Raw genomic sequence first — 14045 nt, 5'->3', positions numbered from 1 at the left:
AAAAATCTCCACCCACTTTATTATTTGGGGTCAATTGTACCCCCAATGTGACCTGGGCCGATTCCAGACGGCCCTCCCCGTCCTGAAATGTCGCGCGTCGTCACGCAGAAAACGCGATATTTCGCGTTTTCCGCGCAACGACACGCGACATTTTGGGACGGGGAGGGCCGTCTGGAATCGGCCCTGTTCTTTCCGTGCTGCACTGGGAATGACATCATTCCTATTGCAATGCAGGGATGCTCCAGAGTGCTCTTGTCCACCACTGTCATGTTCCTGCATCTTCCTCCCCCCCGCCACTGGCCAGGTGAGAGGTGGTGGGGGATTGAGGCTGGGGGCAGGGTATCCAGGGGACAAGCAAGCCTAACTCATGGACTGCTTTCCCAAAGGCAGGCAGTTTATTGCCTTCATTATGTTATCTTCAACTATGCACTAATCATCAGGGAATCAGGCCTGAAGCCTGTGATGCAGTGAAAAAAGATAAACAGGGCGATTATGGGATTTTGTAGAGATTCACTATCTCCTCCTCATGCAACAGTCTTCCACTCATACGGGTAGTAAATGGACAAGTCAAAACACAGATGCATTTACCATTCAGGGAAGTGCCTGGCAACTAGCAGCAAGCCTCAAGGCAGGAATATGAGGGGAAGCACACCTACACCTATAGAGTATACCTTCTAGGGTAGCTCTAGGAATTGCTGGAAATTCTATGGTAAAATTCTATGGTTTTACCACAGAGTTTCCAGTGAATCCTAGAGCTGCCTCATGTTTTTTCAGTGGAAGTGACATGAGACTGTAGCAATGCTGTGTGTTTTTAATTTCTCATGACACCACTCAGAGTGACGGCAGGCAACAGGAGCAGGGAATCCCCCACTCCTACTGGGGGAATGGGATCCTAGAGGTAGACTTCCTTTGTAGCTGTTAAAATTATCTATCCTATGCTCATTTTCTGACTGATCTCCTCTTTGGATGGATTTGGACAATCTCAGATCAAACACAATCCCCAAATGAACTTTACAGTACAAACTATTTGAATCCTGTAGTTCTAGGTTACACATAGGGCAGTTTTATGCTGCCTTACTTAAGAACATCCAACAAATGCTGCTACCTAAACTATTGCACTGATAGACCCCATTATGTATCAAATCACTCCAGTAACCAGATAACACACCCAGTAAAATTTGTATGAGAATTTATTGTTCTTTAAAGCCATCTACAATGCAGACTTTTTATGGTTGCGTATAAATGCTATCATTAAATTATCTTATTAAAGATTATGACCTATATGCTACAGAGGTTTGAATTTCCATAAACGCTGAAAATAGCTTTAAAATTAGATAAAGGCATAACATATAATAAAGACTTCTGTGTCCATGCTGCACTTCTGCACACCAGACTCCTAACTCTTTAAAAATCTGTTCTTCGTAAGTGTGCATGTATAAACATGTGACCTCTTTTTGTATCTTGCTTGCTTTCAGTGGCCAGTAGCTACATAAAAATAGAGAGTGTTTGTCAGTCAGGGGAGCAGGGAATGATGACATACTCTCCAACATTTCAAAGATAAAAATGGGGACCTGACTTAACTAAGTTTGCCAACTCACTCACTATGGCGAGTGATCTCATGCTGTGGCCTCCCCAAACTTGCCACTGCTCAAATGAGAAGGGAAAAAATTGGGAGATGCTGTGTATGTGTCAACATGACTTCTGCCCAAACCTTGAAGTGTTGTCACCAATGCTGTAGGACTTCTCTGTTTTTTTTCCTAGTTTTTAGCCAGAAATGATATCAACACATACCCGACGTCTCTTTTTCTCCTGAGCCCCACCTCCTGGAAATTGCAGGCCTGTGCCTAGCAATCCTTCCTGTAACACCCTTTATTCCCATACCAAGGATTTAATCTCACACCAGAGGACAGCTTATGTTCAGTTTACTGCATAATTTGGTTGAAATAAAGTCGTGTGTTCAACACGACTATTCATTACTTTCTCAGTGTCAAGACGCTGCTCCAGCTGCTGCACCCTTACTGCATGATTAGCATTTGAGGCAGGTACGCCCTGCAGTCCCTAGGGAATCCCCTCAGACCCCTGACCTTACCAGCCAGCTGCCTCTCCCTCTCCCTGCTCTGACTAGGGTTGCCAGCTCCAGGTTGGGAAATTCCTGGAGATTTGGGAATACAGCCTGGAGATAGGGGGGTTTAGGGATGGGGGGGACCCCAGCATGGTGGCATACCCTACAATCCATTCTCCAGAGCAGCCATTTTCTCCAGGGGAACTGATCTCTGTTGCCTGGAGATCAGTTGCAATGGCAGGAGATCTCCAGCCACCACCTGGAGGTTGGCAACCCTCGCTCTTCTTGTTCTGGCCTTTCCTTCTCCTTTCTCTGACTCCTGCCACACCCCCTACCTGGGTCACTTGTTCTATACCTGAGTAGGTTTTTACTCTGAAGGTGGTGTCTATTCCTGAGGCAGCCTTTACTTCCAAGGAGGCTAATAATGAGAGTCCTGGCCCCTTCCTGCCCTTTAGTTGCCCTTGGGGCCCAGACCTACCTTTCCATGCTTGGCAGCATAAGTGCAGCGTCTCTTGGGGCTTGTCCTGGACTCCCCTGCTTCACATCCTGTCCTGGGAGGCTGTGGGGTATGACACTCTGCCTTCCACTGATTACAAATACAAGAGAGTAATGGTTCTTTTCTTTGAATATATACTAGAAAACATATAATTGTGCTACAGTAGTATATATCAGCAGTTCAGAAGATACATTAACACTGGCATCATAAGAAATAGTCAGCCATGCACTGCATGGTGTTTTAGTTTCTTGAATGTGTGTATTTTCATGCATGTGTACTATTAAAGATAAGATGTATTCACTCCCCAATCTGATGTTAACTTCTAGACACTTTGATAGGGGAGACGACTGCTGATGAATGACCAAAACAAGCACTAACAAAATATTAACATGCTCCAAAGGTAAAGGTAGAGGTAGTCCCCTGTGCAAGCACCGAGTCATTACTGACCCATGGGGGACGTTGCATCACGATGTTTTCTTGGCAGACTTTTTGTAATGGGATGGTTTGCCATTGCCTTCCCCAGTCATCTATGCTTTCCCCCCAGGAAACGGTACTCATTTTAACAACCTTGGAAGGATGAAAGGCTGAGTCAACCTTGAGCCAATTACTCGAACTCAGGTTGTGAGCAGAGCTTCGGCTGCAGTACTGCAGCTTACAACTCTGCGCCATGGGGGCCCCAAAGATAAAACTCATTATTTACCATTGACAAGAAGTGGAAAATAGGGACTGTACAGTAAACAGGGACAGGTGGACCATAAGTAATAATGTGTTTCAAAGAGCACATCTGCTAAGGAAACATCCTGTACACTGGTTGATGTGGTAGCACTAGCCTTTTACAAAGTGAAACCCCTCTCCTTAAGGTTCTGTGATAGAATGGGCTACCCATGTTCAGTCTGTAAGAGTCTTGTTCTTCACTCTGTGTATGGATGCACATGCATGCACATGTATGGTGTGTTGGGGGGGGGCGGTCACAGTTTTTCAAGGCGACTCTTTTGCTTGAAAGGTTTGAAGAGACACTGCAAGTCCACACCTTGCAAAATGCCACCATGCTGACATGCTCTGAGTTGGCTTGGAGTGGTGAAGATTAAAGCCTATAATGAATGAAGAAGAAACCTGATGAAGGATTCACATATTGTTTTGTTATTACAAACGTTAATAAGAAGCTAGTTTTATTTCCCATTTCCTTACTACCTTGACAGCATTCATTACACTGATTTTTATTTTATTATTTTGCAGGTCAGAGCTTTCCTCATGCTGTGATGCTGCTCACAACTTTATCACTTCACAAAACAACACCCCACTGGGAAGCAACATGAGTTATGAGGTGGACAATAAAAAAACCATCCACATCACACAGGAAATATTCAAGATGCTGCCTGAAGTACGGAGAGCTCCTTTGATATTTTCTGTGGTCAGAGATATGTAATATTTTAAAGTCTATTTATTTATTTATCATGTTTATACCTCACATTCTCCCAAGGTGGGCTCTAAGGGGAACTTTATGGTATCTGTAAATAATGTCAAAAATAAATCAGACAGCAGCAAAGCCAAAAAATATACCCGCAATAATACACCCAGCAATACAATTCAGTGAGGAAAATAAAGCATCATTGTAAGCCCCCCAAAACTAACCAGATGTGCTCCTTTCCCTGATAACTGTAAAGAAGGAGCTCTACTGACCTTCTCAGACAGGCCATTCTGCAGAGTAGGTGCCATGACACAAAAGGAACAGCCTCTGGCAGCAGAAGAACAGACAACTCTTGAGCTGAGAAATGGTAAGAAGTAATCAATTTGAAAGATACAGATGTGTAAAGATTCAGAGAGAGAGAGATGCGTTCCCTTGTATATGCCACGAATGCCTACAGTGTTTGGTATTCTGTGATTTAGAAGCCACAAAAACTTTTTTCATGATAATTTCCAGCTTGATTTTTTTTTAAATGAATTTGCTGATTTATCAGAATTGCTGGTACTTTCCTAGAGCGCTGACAATGCACTCATGGTCCCTTAGGTTAAAACCCTATAATCTCACCTTGCCCTATTTTGAAAACCAGCAGAGTCCTAGATTTTTAACAAAATGCTATCCTGCTAGAATAATGTGTTGTTAGGTACAATACTTTCCCTCAGGTTGTACATCTGGGTTATGGATTCAAATACCCTCCTATGGAGAGCTGTTACCAGCCAGAGTACTAGACCAGATAAAACAAAGGTAAACATTCTTGTGAAGCATTCCCGTTGCTTGATTATTAAAACCCTAGGATCTATTCATTATTTTTGGTTTCAGTCTCAGCCTCTAGAGTATCCCTTCAAGAACTGTGCAGTGGTGGGAAATGGAGGGATTCTGAAGACTTCCAACTGTGGAGCAGAAATTGATCAATCTGACTTTGTTTTCAGGTGAGAAATTCTAAACCACGATATAATTAAAATTCACTAGACAAAGAAGCCAGGATATCAGAAATTCTAGTAAGTCATTAGCTGTCAATGCTATAATTGGCAAGTTAACAAGTATTACAAATTCTCATACCCCCTACTCCTTCCCCAGCCATGTCTGCCTGTTTTCATGATTCATGAATGCACTAACAAAAATACAAGATAGACAGCTGCTCATTGTAAAGGACAGGGCTTATGCTCAGAAATATGTGTGAGGCTCACACAGTAGGCTTATAGCATCATGTGATGTCTATGCCCATACATTTCCATTTTTTAGTGATCCATATGGAAAGCAGGGAGACGAGATGGAGAAAAGATTTAAGTAATCTGTATTCTCTGTATTTTGCTGTGTAGAAAATTGTATCTTTTGGTTTTTTCTTGACAAACTGCACGTATGCAAAATTCTCTTTTTTTGCAAAATGAAATGTAAATTGAGTTCCATCACCGTCTACATCTGTTCATGTTAAATTCTACTTATGTCCCTACCCTGCCCCTTCACAACTGATGGGGACTAGACTTTTCCTGGACATCTCCTTAAACTACATGAAATCGCTGAGAGAGGTTGTCTGAGGGTTTGGAGTGCAATGCCATCAATATGTTGATGACACCCAGCTGTTTATCCCTTACATCAAAACCAAGTAGAAATCATGAATCAGTGTTTGGTGATAGTCAGGGCTTTTTTTCTGGGAAAAGAGGTGGTGGAACTCAGTGGGTTGCCCTCGGAGAAAATGGTCACATGGCTGGTGGCCCCACCCCCTGGAGCGGCACAGAGGGCAATCTAAACTCCCCTCTGTCTGGAGATCAGGGGGCGGGGCCACCAGCCATGTGACCATTTTTAAGAGGTTCCAGAACTCCGTTCCACCGTGTTCCAGCTGAAAAAAAGCCCTGGTGATAGTAATGGCTGAATGATGGCCAGTGAGCTGAAGCTCAGTGCAGACAAGACTAAGATGCTGTCAGTCAGTGATCTGCCTCTGAGACTCAGCTTTCCCACCTTTTAGTTAGGTGGGTAGTGATCAGAGACAAGTCTTTCTCACTGGTGGTGACTTCATTATGGAATACGTAATCCCCACTGAGTTTTGCCTGGTGCCTAGTCTGTATAGTTTTAAGAACCCCATTGAAGACATTTTTATTTATTCACTTATTTGGCTAGATTCTATTAGATGACCAGATAGTGAATTTAACTAGGAATTTATTTATGCTTTATTTATGCCTTTCCCATCAAATGGGTGATTTAGCTTGCTGCTCCACTGGTTAGTTTTCATTGTTTTAATTTGTTGATTTTATCAATGCTGTTTGCTGCTATCAAAAATCATTGATTGCACTTTTTGCATTTTTCATTTATTGCATTTCTAGTTTTATGCTTTGAGTTGCCTCGGGCTTTATTGTATGGTTAGGAGAAACATCCTAAGTAAACCAATGAAAAAGCACTGTTTTTTCACTTCATAACACTGGTGCGAGTATTGTGTTTATATATTTGCCCACCTGGATCTACTAGCAACCTGTGGAAGGAGCCTGGGAGATAAATAAATGTCCATAAGGCATTTACAGTGCAATCCTAAACAGAGTTGTACCTAAATCCATTAACTTCAATGGCTTTAGAAGGGTGCAACTGTTTAGGATTGCACTGCAAGTGACACATATTATTGCCTGGTAAGGATCAGGATGTTTTAATGATGGGCTGTTTAGACAAGCTGTTCAACTGTTCTTGTAAAATTTCAGGTGCAACCTTCCTCCTACCGTGGGAAGCATCAGACAAGATGTTGGCAGTAAAACAAATCTTGTGACTATCAACCCAAGCATTATAGCTCAGAAGTGAGTATAGCTGCAAATTTGTTCGCAACTTGTGTATGATGGCTTGACTCTCTGGCTGGTGTGTCTGCACATTGGCCACTGCATTCTAATTGCTTCATTAGTGGTCCCTAGCTCCCTCTTAATGCAAATTAAATCCCCTTAAGCTATTCATCCTTTTGGAAAGAGCCGAACCTTCAATCAAAAAATGAAGATAGGCCTCTTTTCCCCTTGCTCCAGTAAGCTCTTAACTGTCTGGCAAAGGCAGTGTTCTTCAAATCATAGCTGCTGCCTAAACAACATTGTAGGGATGAATTCCAGACATCTGAGGTCTCTCAAATACTATTCAAGGTTTTGCTTCATTTCAAGCCTAATTTTAATGTACTTTCACAGGGCAGCACTGTCTCCAGAGCTAGTTTAATGCCATGTGCTTATAGCAGACACACGCCAAACAAGCAGAAAGGGAGTAATTGTCTTCCTCCAAAGGAAAAGTGTCTGGTTGTAGCTCTATGGAAGTTTACTGAGTGCTTATGGAACACTTGCAAAATGAAGTCTACTGTGGGATTGTTCAGTTTATGCCTAGTTGTGTGCTGGTTTTATTCTTGTGACAATCAGATGAATCCTACCCCAACCCTACTGCTCCACTGAGCAAAGTTTATTCATTTATCAAAATATTTCTACCCCACCTTTCAATTTGAGGTCTTCCTACAGTCCAAGGCATTAGAGGAAGAACCACTTAAGTCGGAGGAAGCTGCCTTAGACTGTAGGAAGACCTCACACCTAAATTGGAGGAAGGCTACTTAGAGCATGGTTGGATCTACTCGAGTCAGTAAAGCATTCGTTCTGTTATGCTCACATTTTAAAATATATATCAATGTTACCTGCTTTTCAGATTTAATTTTTCTTAACTTTTGACTCATTCATATTCTTCCCCCCGCCCCTCGGCATACTGATGACTTGGAGAAAATGGAGATGGTTTCCAGTATCCAGGCAAAGCCTGAGAGTCACTTTGGATAACCCAAAACAATCTCTCCTTATGTATGTAGTGTTGGCACATGCACAGTACTTGTGAGAGTTGTGTAGTCAGAGAACCACGTGAACTGGGAAAACCTCAACGTGCCTTGTTTTATTGTTCAGTAGTAGTTTCCAACGAAGACCAGGGTTGCAGAGGCAGGCAATGGCACCTCTGTTAGTCTCTTGCCATGAAAACCCACCAGAGGTCACCATAAGTCAACTCTGATTTGAGGGCTCTCTTCACCTTCAGTAGCTTGGAGGCTCTATGGCATAGGAGAGAACAGGTTTAACCCTTTCCCCCAGGCTGACTTCTCAGATTCAAACAGCCACCTGCCCCAAAGCTGCCATTTGCCCCTCTAGCAGTAACATAAGATAAGCACTGCTGGATCAGACCAAAGGATTATTCTAGTCTAGCATCCTGTTTTACCCAGGGGCCAGCCAGTTGCTCTGGAAAGCTAACAAACAGGACTTGGAGGCCAAGACCTTCCCCCTGATATTGTCTTGTGACACTGGTATTCTGACGTTTACTACCCAGAGGTAGTAGTGGAAGGTAGTGGAAGTTCCATTTAGTCACCATGGCTAGTTGCTGGTGAGGGCACAACCTCCATGAATCTGTCTAATCCTCTTTTAAAGGTTATGGATATCAATATGTCCACTGGAAGTGAATTCCACAATTTAATTACTCACTGAGTAATTTAATTACTTACCGCCTCTCTTCATATGTGCCCCAGAGGTTGCTTCAGTCAGCTGACAAACAGTTGCTGGTAGTCCCTGGCCCTAGGGAGGCTCAGCTGGCATTGACTAGAGCCAGGGCTTTCTCTGTCCTGGCACCAGCCTGGCGGAATTCTCTGTCTATTAAGACCCAGGCCCAGCGTGATTTATCATCTTTTCACCAGGCATGCAAGACAGAGATGTTCTGCCAGGCATAAGGCTGAGGTTGGGGCAAAGTTGAGCCTTCTGTCCAGTCTCCTGTTGGGGGGGGGGGGTAATGTAACCCCCTGCTCTGGTTCCAATTGGTTGGTTCATTGGCTCATCTGGTTACCCCTCCACCCTGTGTGGTGTGAAAGCTGGTGTTAAGAAAATATAGCAGCCACTCAGGGTAATGTTTTTTATAGAATTGAATTGTCTATATTTATGATTTTATTGTTGGTTTTAACTATCGTTGTTATCTGCCCTGAGCTCATTCATGGGGACGGTGGAATATAAATGGGATAAATCAAATCAAGTCAAGTATATGTAGGCAACTTGTTATTATTTTTTCCTACAGCAGCATTTGTAGGGGGAGTTAAGCCCACCTCCCTTGTGCTGCATTTTTTTTCTGAATTGCCCTACACTCATGCAGTTGCTGTTTACCAGTTTTAAAAAGTCATCTGCGGTCCATTGATAGGTCTTCCAGCATCTCATCAGGTTTGACCCTTGCAGAGCTAGCCATTAGATACAATCCAAATTCACGTAGTGCATCTGTTCTAAACCATTTAAAAAATTCATTCCGTTTTGCATCTTTACAGATATAACAAACTGAATGAAAAGAAGGCCGCCTTCCTGGAAAACGTTGCAAGCTACGGAGATGCTTTCCTTTTGTTACCAGCTTTTTCCTTCAGGAGCAACACTGCTGCATCTTTCAAAGTGCATCACACTCTGAAGGAATTCAGTGCAAAACAAAAAGCCATCTTTTTCTATCCCCGATACCTCAGAAGCCTTGCCCAGTTCTGGAGGACTAAGGGAGTCAAAGCCTATCGGCTGTCTTCAGGCTTTATGATCACCAGCGCTGCTGTGGAACTGTGTGAGAATGTAAAGCTATATGGCTTCTGGCCTTTCTCCAAAAATATAGCAGGTACTCCAATCAGCCACCACTACTACGACAACCAGCTCCCCAAGCCTGGTTTCCATGCAATGCCCAAAGAGTATAACCAGATACTCCAGCTTCATGGAAGGGGTATCCTCAAGCTGCAATTTGGCAAATGTCTACCTGACTAGACCAAGGTAGGTCTCTTTACAGAACATTTTGTCTTATTTTATATATATTATACAATATTTATATCTTTCATTTTCATGAGCACACAAACATAAATGCACACAAATACAAGTTCATGAGGTATTATGGGATAGAGATAGATAATTTGGGGAAAGGACCTCAACCCTTATTATTTCTTCAGTTTGTGGGAGATAAACTCCCTCAATATTTTTTCTTTTTTTTGGTACTTTTTTTTTTTTGCAAACCTGAGATTTCCCCTATATTTGTAGAAACATCTCCTCTTTCTGCACCTGGACGCATTGTACAGATGTGGGTGTACTACAGATGATAAAATAGCCAGCAAAAACTTTTAACAGCTTAAGCTGGAACATCAAATAGTTAAATGAATAAAAAGATTACCAGCAGAAAGCATTAAAAATGACAAAAGGATTCAAGGCTCCTGTCAATTGGGACACGAAAATAACAAACTGAAAACTGCCTAGGAAAACAAAGTCTCAAAAGGTTCAGCGTCAGATTCATGGATGTGGGGAGAGTGACTGAAGTGCACAGAAATCCCGTATCTCATAGTGATATGTTGACATTTCCTGCAGCAGATGTGTGAAGTGTGTGGATGACATATATCCATGAACATGAACAGCCATGCAGATGTATCAAAAAGCCCTGGTTCAAACAGAGAACCCATGCACAAGTAGAGATGTTTCTACAAAACTAATTGGATCTGCCTCATGAATAGCTAAATTGTTTGACCTGAGTATTTTCCTGAAACAAAGAAGAGTATTTAAATTACAGTAGTCCAAATGGATGGAATTATATTATCTTTTATTAGCTACTAAATGTCAAAGAAACATCAATGGATTTAAAAGTAAGACAAAACTGAAGCACCAAAGTTAATTTTTCTTTCATCAGTGGACCAAAGCCAGCTGCTTTATTCAATTTGACTTGTTAAACGCATCCTCCAAGCCACAGGCACATAATTCCCACTGAACCTTATTTTGTATATGTTGCACAATGTGCTTGTGCATGAAACATAGTGACATGCTTTCTTGTTTCAGAGTGATGATTGCCAAGGAAAGCATTGGTATGCGCCTCACACAGTTCTATGTTGGATTTGATCAAATGTCTACTTGTGAGCATAAAATTGTGCTATTATAATTCAAAAAATATTTTGCACTTAAGAATGCCAGTCTTCTTCTTCTTCTTCTTCTTCTTTTTGTTATATAGTGGCCTGCGTGATTTTAGATTCCTGTAATCTGACTTTTTACATAAACAAGGTTTTCAAAATCCAGTGTATTTACTACAGTGAACAAAGCACAATCTCAGGATGATAGCTGTTTGTGAAGTTTGTAAGGTTTTTGCTTGCTAAGTAGTCGTATTTTTTTAAGTGATATTGTTTTGTTAATGCCCTCTAGGATGGCTGAAAGATGTCTACATTAGTAGCTTGGTTATACTGTACGACTTCCTTTTTTGCTAATATGTGAAATACATACCTGATTATACATTCAGCCATGGATTTTCTCCTTGGCAGTCTTACATGGTATATAGAATCATAAAAAATGCAAAGAACCTTATGGGCAATCTAGTCTAATACCCTGATCATGCAGGAAATCCAAAATTAGATCATTCGGGAATCCCAACGAACGAGTGCCTAGCCTCCAGTGATGAAAATCCCACTCTCCATCATTGAATGGTTACCATTGGGAAATTTCTCCTAATGTTTAACTGAGATCTAGCCTCCTGTAGCTTAAACCCATTAGATATAGTAATGCCCTGTGGAGCAGCCTAGGAGTCTTTGTCTTCTCTTATGTGATTGGCATTAAAGTATACAAAGGTGCAGTCATGTCTCCCCACACAGCCCAGTCCCCTATTATTAGGGCCAAATATCCAGTTCCTTCAACTTTTCCTCAAAGGACTCTTTCTTACAGATCTCCAGCTGTCTTCATTACCCTCTTCTAAAGCCATTTAGGAACTATTTTACCATTTTATGTACTATTGTATGAACTAGACTGTATTCTAAATAACTTCTCTGATATGATGTCCAAAATCTTTCTTTGAAAGTAAAGATGTGGTCTGAATTGACATTTGGTCTGTCTGATACCTGAAGCAGAAAACTACACATGGCAATGCACAATTTGTTCCTAGGAACTTGGATCTGACCCTGTGTGATTTCTTTTCCTGGCTGAGATCTATTACTGAAAGTAAGCGAGGAGAAAATTACTTCCCTGTAAGGTGTCATGAGTAATCTGTGTATTTGTATCCTATACATGTCTTTGTGTGGGTGGGTCCATTTCCCTATAGGAACCCCAGTTTCAAACAGAATAGCTAATCATAGGGAAGAGACTTTTCCTCCACTGCCTCTCATTCCTAAGCTTGCTGCTTTAGGTTTTAACACCTAGCTAGAGAAACATGTTTGCATCTTCTGGACTCAAGCGACCGTACCCAAATACAGGGAACTGTGACAAAGCTCCAGAGTTTGGAAAAATACTGAAATTTAGCTATATATTGATACAGAGACACTTTACTGAGTGGAACATAAAATACATTCAAGCAGTCAGAATAACATCAAACATACAAATAGCACTGAATTGTAGAACATCCACAATGAAAGGCAACTATTCCAATTGCACACATGCTTGTGAAATGTGTATTTCTTGAGAAGAAAGGAAAGGAGCTAGAGAGGAAGAATAGACAGGAAAGCAGAGGTTCTATGACTTATCCTTGTCAGAGCCTGAGTGAGGAATCTGTCTGGGAGGATTCCCAAAGTTCCAAGAAGCCAATAGTCCAAACGAGATCATAAAGCTATACATCCTAAGAGAGTTTGGAGTCATCCAGGGATACTTGTTGCAGTCAAGGGCACAGACTCGAGCAATAAGCAAATGTGGAATCTGCCATACCAGGTAGAACCAGGCATAGTGAGGGAGCTGACCCCCAGGCACAGAGCAGAGCCAAACACTGCAAGAACCAGATTTTAAAATTTTTATTTATATACTGCTCCTCAGGGCAATGTAACATCCACTCAGAGTGGTTTACAGAGTACATTATTATTATCCCCACAACAAAACACCCTGTGAGGTGTGTGTGTGGCGGCGGGGGGGAGTGCTCTGGGAGAGCTGTGACTGACCCATTTCAAGTGGAGGAATAGGGAATCAAATCCAGTTCTCCAGATTAGATTCCCGCTGCACTTAACCACTACACCAAACTGGCTGGCACAGGATTCTGGATCCCATTATAGGAGCTGGAATTGAATAGGATATAAAAGATCCAGTCTTCCTAGTCTTGAGGAGGTAGGGTGGAAGAGAATATAAGTGAGCTCAAATAGGAGCTTCCTGACTAATGGGGGAGGTATCTGAAGGAGTCTTGGGCCCCACGAACATTTCCAAATAAGGAAAAGAGGGAGGGTCTTGGGAAATGGGCAAAAATGTCTTAAAGGTGCTCCTGGCTACATAACTAAAAAGTGGAACATATGAAGTAGATGTCAGTCTTGAGTCATGTGAGGAGAAAATATAAAATGTTGAGGTAACTGGTGTTTTAGTGTTTGGAAGAAATGTCAGGGCAATCAGAATCTCTGTACCAAAAATTAATTAATGGCTGAACCATTCTGATTAATGGTGTAAAGGTTCTGGTGTAAGGTAGGTCTATATCTCTCTTGGCTGGCCATTATTTGTATAGAATCTCAGTGGGGTGTATCCCATTCCTGCCTCCTTTGTTTTATCTCACCCTTTGTACTGCTAATAGCCTGAAACAACATTTCATAGGCCCCGCGTGAATGGCAGAGATGAAGTGACCACTGAGGTAAGATGGAGTGGGAAAGGTCAACAGAAAAAGAGGCTTGATTGAAACCAAGGCACAGGCAGGGGTGGGGTTTCTGCACTCTATATCCAAGTCTCTTTGCACTCTTTAGAGACCCATTTCCTGTCATGCTATTTACATGGCTGGGGGAGTTGGGGGGGGTTAAAAACACAGATTTGTTGCTGTGTAACCTTTGAGCCTCAGATTCCAGAAGCGCTTGGGCTGAACACAGGAAGCTTCCTCATACTGAATCAAGCCATTGGTCCATGTAGCTCAATATTGTCTACATCTTTCCAGGGTCTTTCCCAACATCTGCTTTAACTAAAGATATCAGAGGCTGAACCTGAGACCTTCACAGTGATAAGTACATGCTCTACCATTGAGCCTCAATCCCTCTACTTTCCAAATCTTAGAAGATTCAGGTTTTAAATTCAAGGATTTGTCTCTGTCATATATCCTTTGAATTTTACCAATTCTTCCTGCTTTACAAAAATTAA

The 14045-nt window shown here is 42.0% G+C and overlaps 1 protein-coding gene across 1 annotated transcript in view; it reads left to right on the top strand.

The window, feature by feature from the left end:
* The window catches only part of ST8SIA6 (ST8 alpha-N-acetyl-neuraminide alpha-2,8-sialyltransferase 6), a 53089-nt gene extending 41251 nt beyond the window's left edge, over positions 1 to 11838 (top strand). The window contains exons 5-9 of the mRNA XM_054991614.1: positions 3795 to 3939; positions 4840 to 4949; positions 6705 to 6797; positions 9296 to 9770; positions 10815 to 11838. Coding sequence (XP_054847589.1) covers positions 3795 to 3939; positions 4840 to 4949; positions 6705 to 6797; positions 9296 to 9764 — 817 coding nt within the window. The 3' untranslated portion in view covers positions 9765 to 9770; positions 10815 to 11838. The remainder of the gene's footprint in view (positions 1 to 3794; positions 3940 to 4839; positions 4950 to 6704; positions 6798 to 9295; positions 9771 to 10814) is intronic.
* The last annotated feature ends 2207 nt before the right edge of the window (positions 11839 to 14045 follow it).

The sequence above is a fragment of the Eublepharis macularius genome, chromosome 11 (assembly GCF_028583425.1).
Source record: "Eublepharis macularius isolate TG4126 chromosome 11, MPM_Emac_v1.0, whole genome shotgun sequence".
In the NCBI taxonomy this organism is placed as follows: Eukaryota; Metazoa; Chordata; class Lepidosauria; order Squamata; family Eublepharidae; genus Eublepharis; species Eublepharis macularius.
Note: the sequence above shows the minus strand (reverse complement) of the source record. Positions and strands in the feature narration are given on the sequence as shown.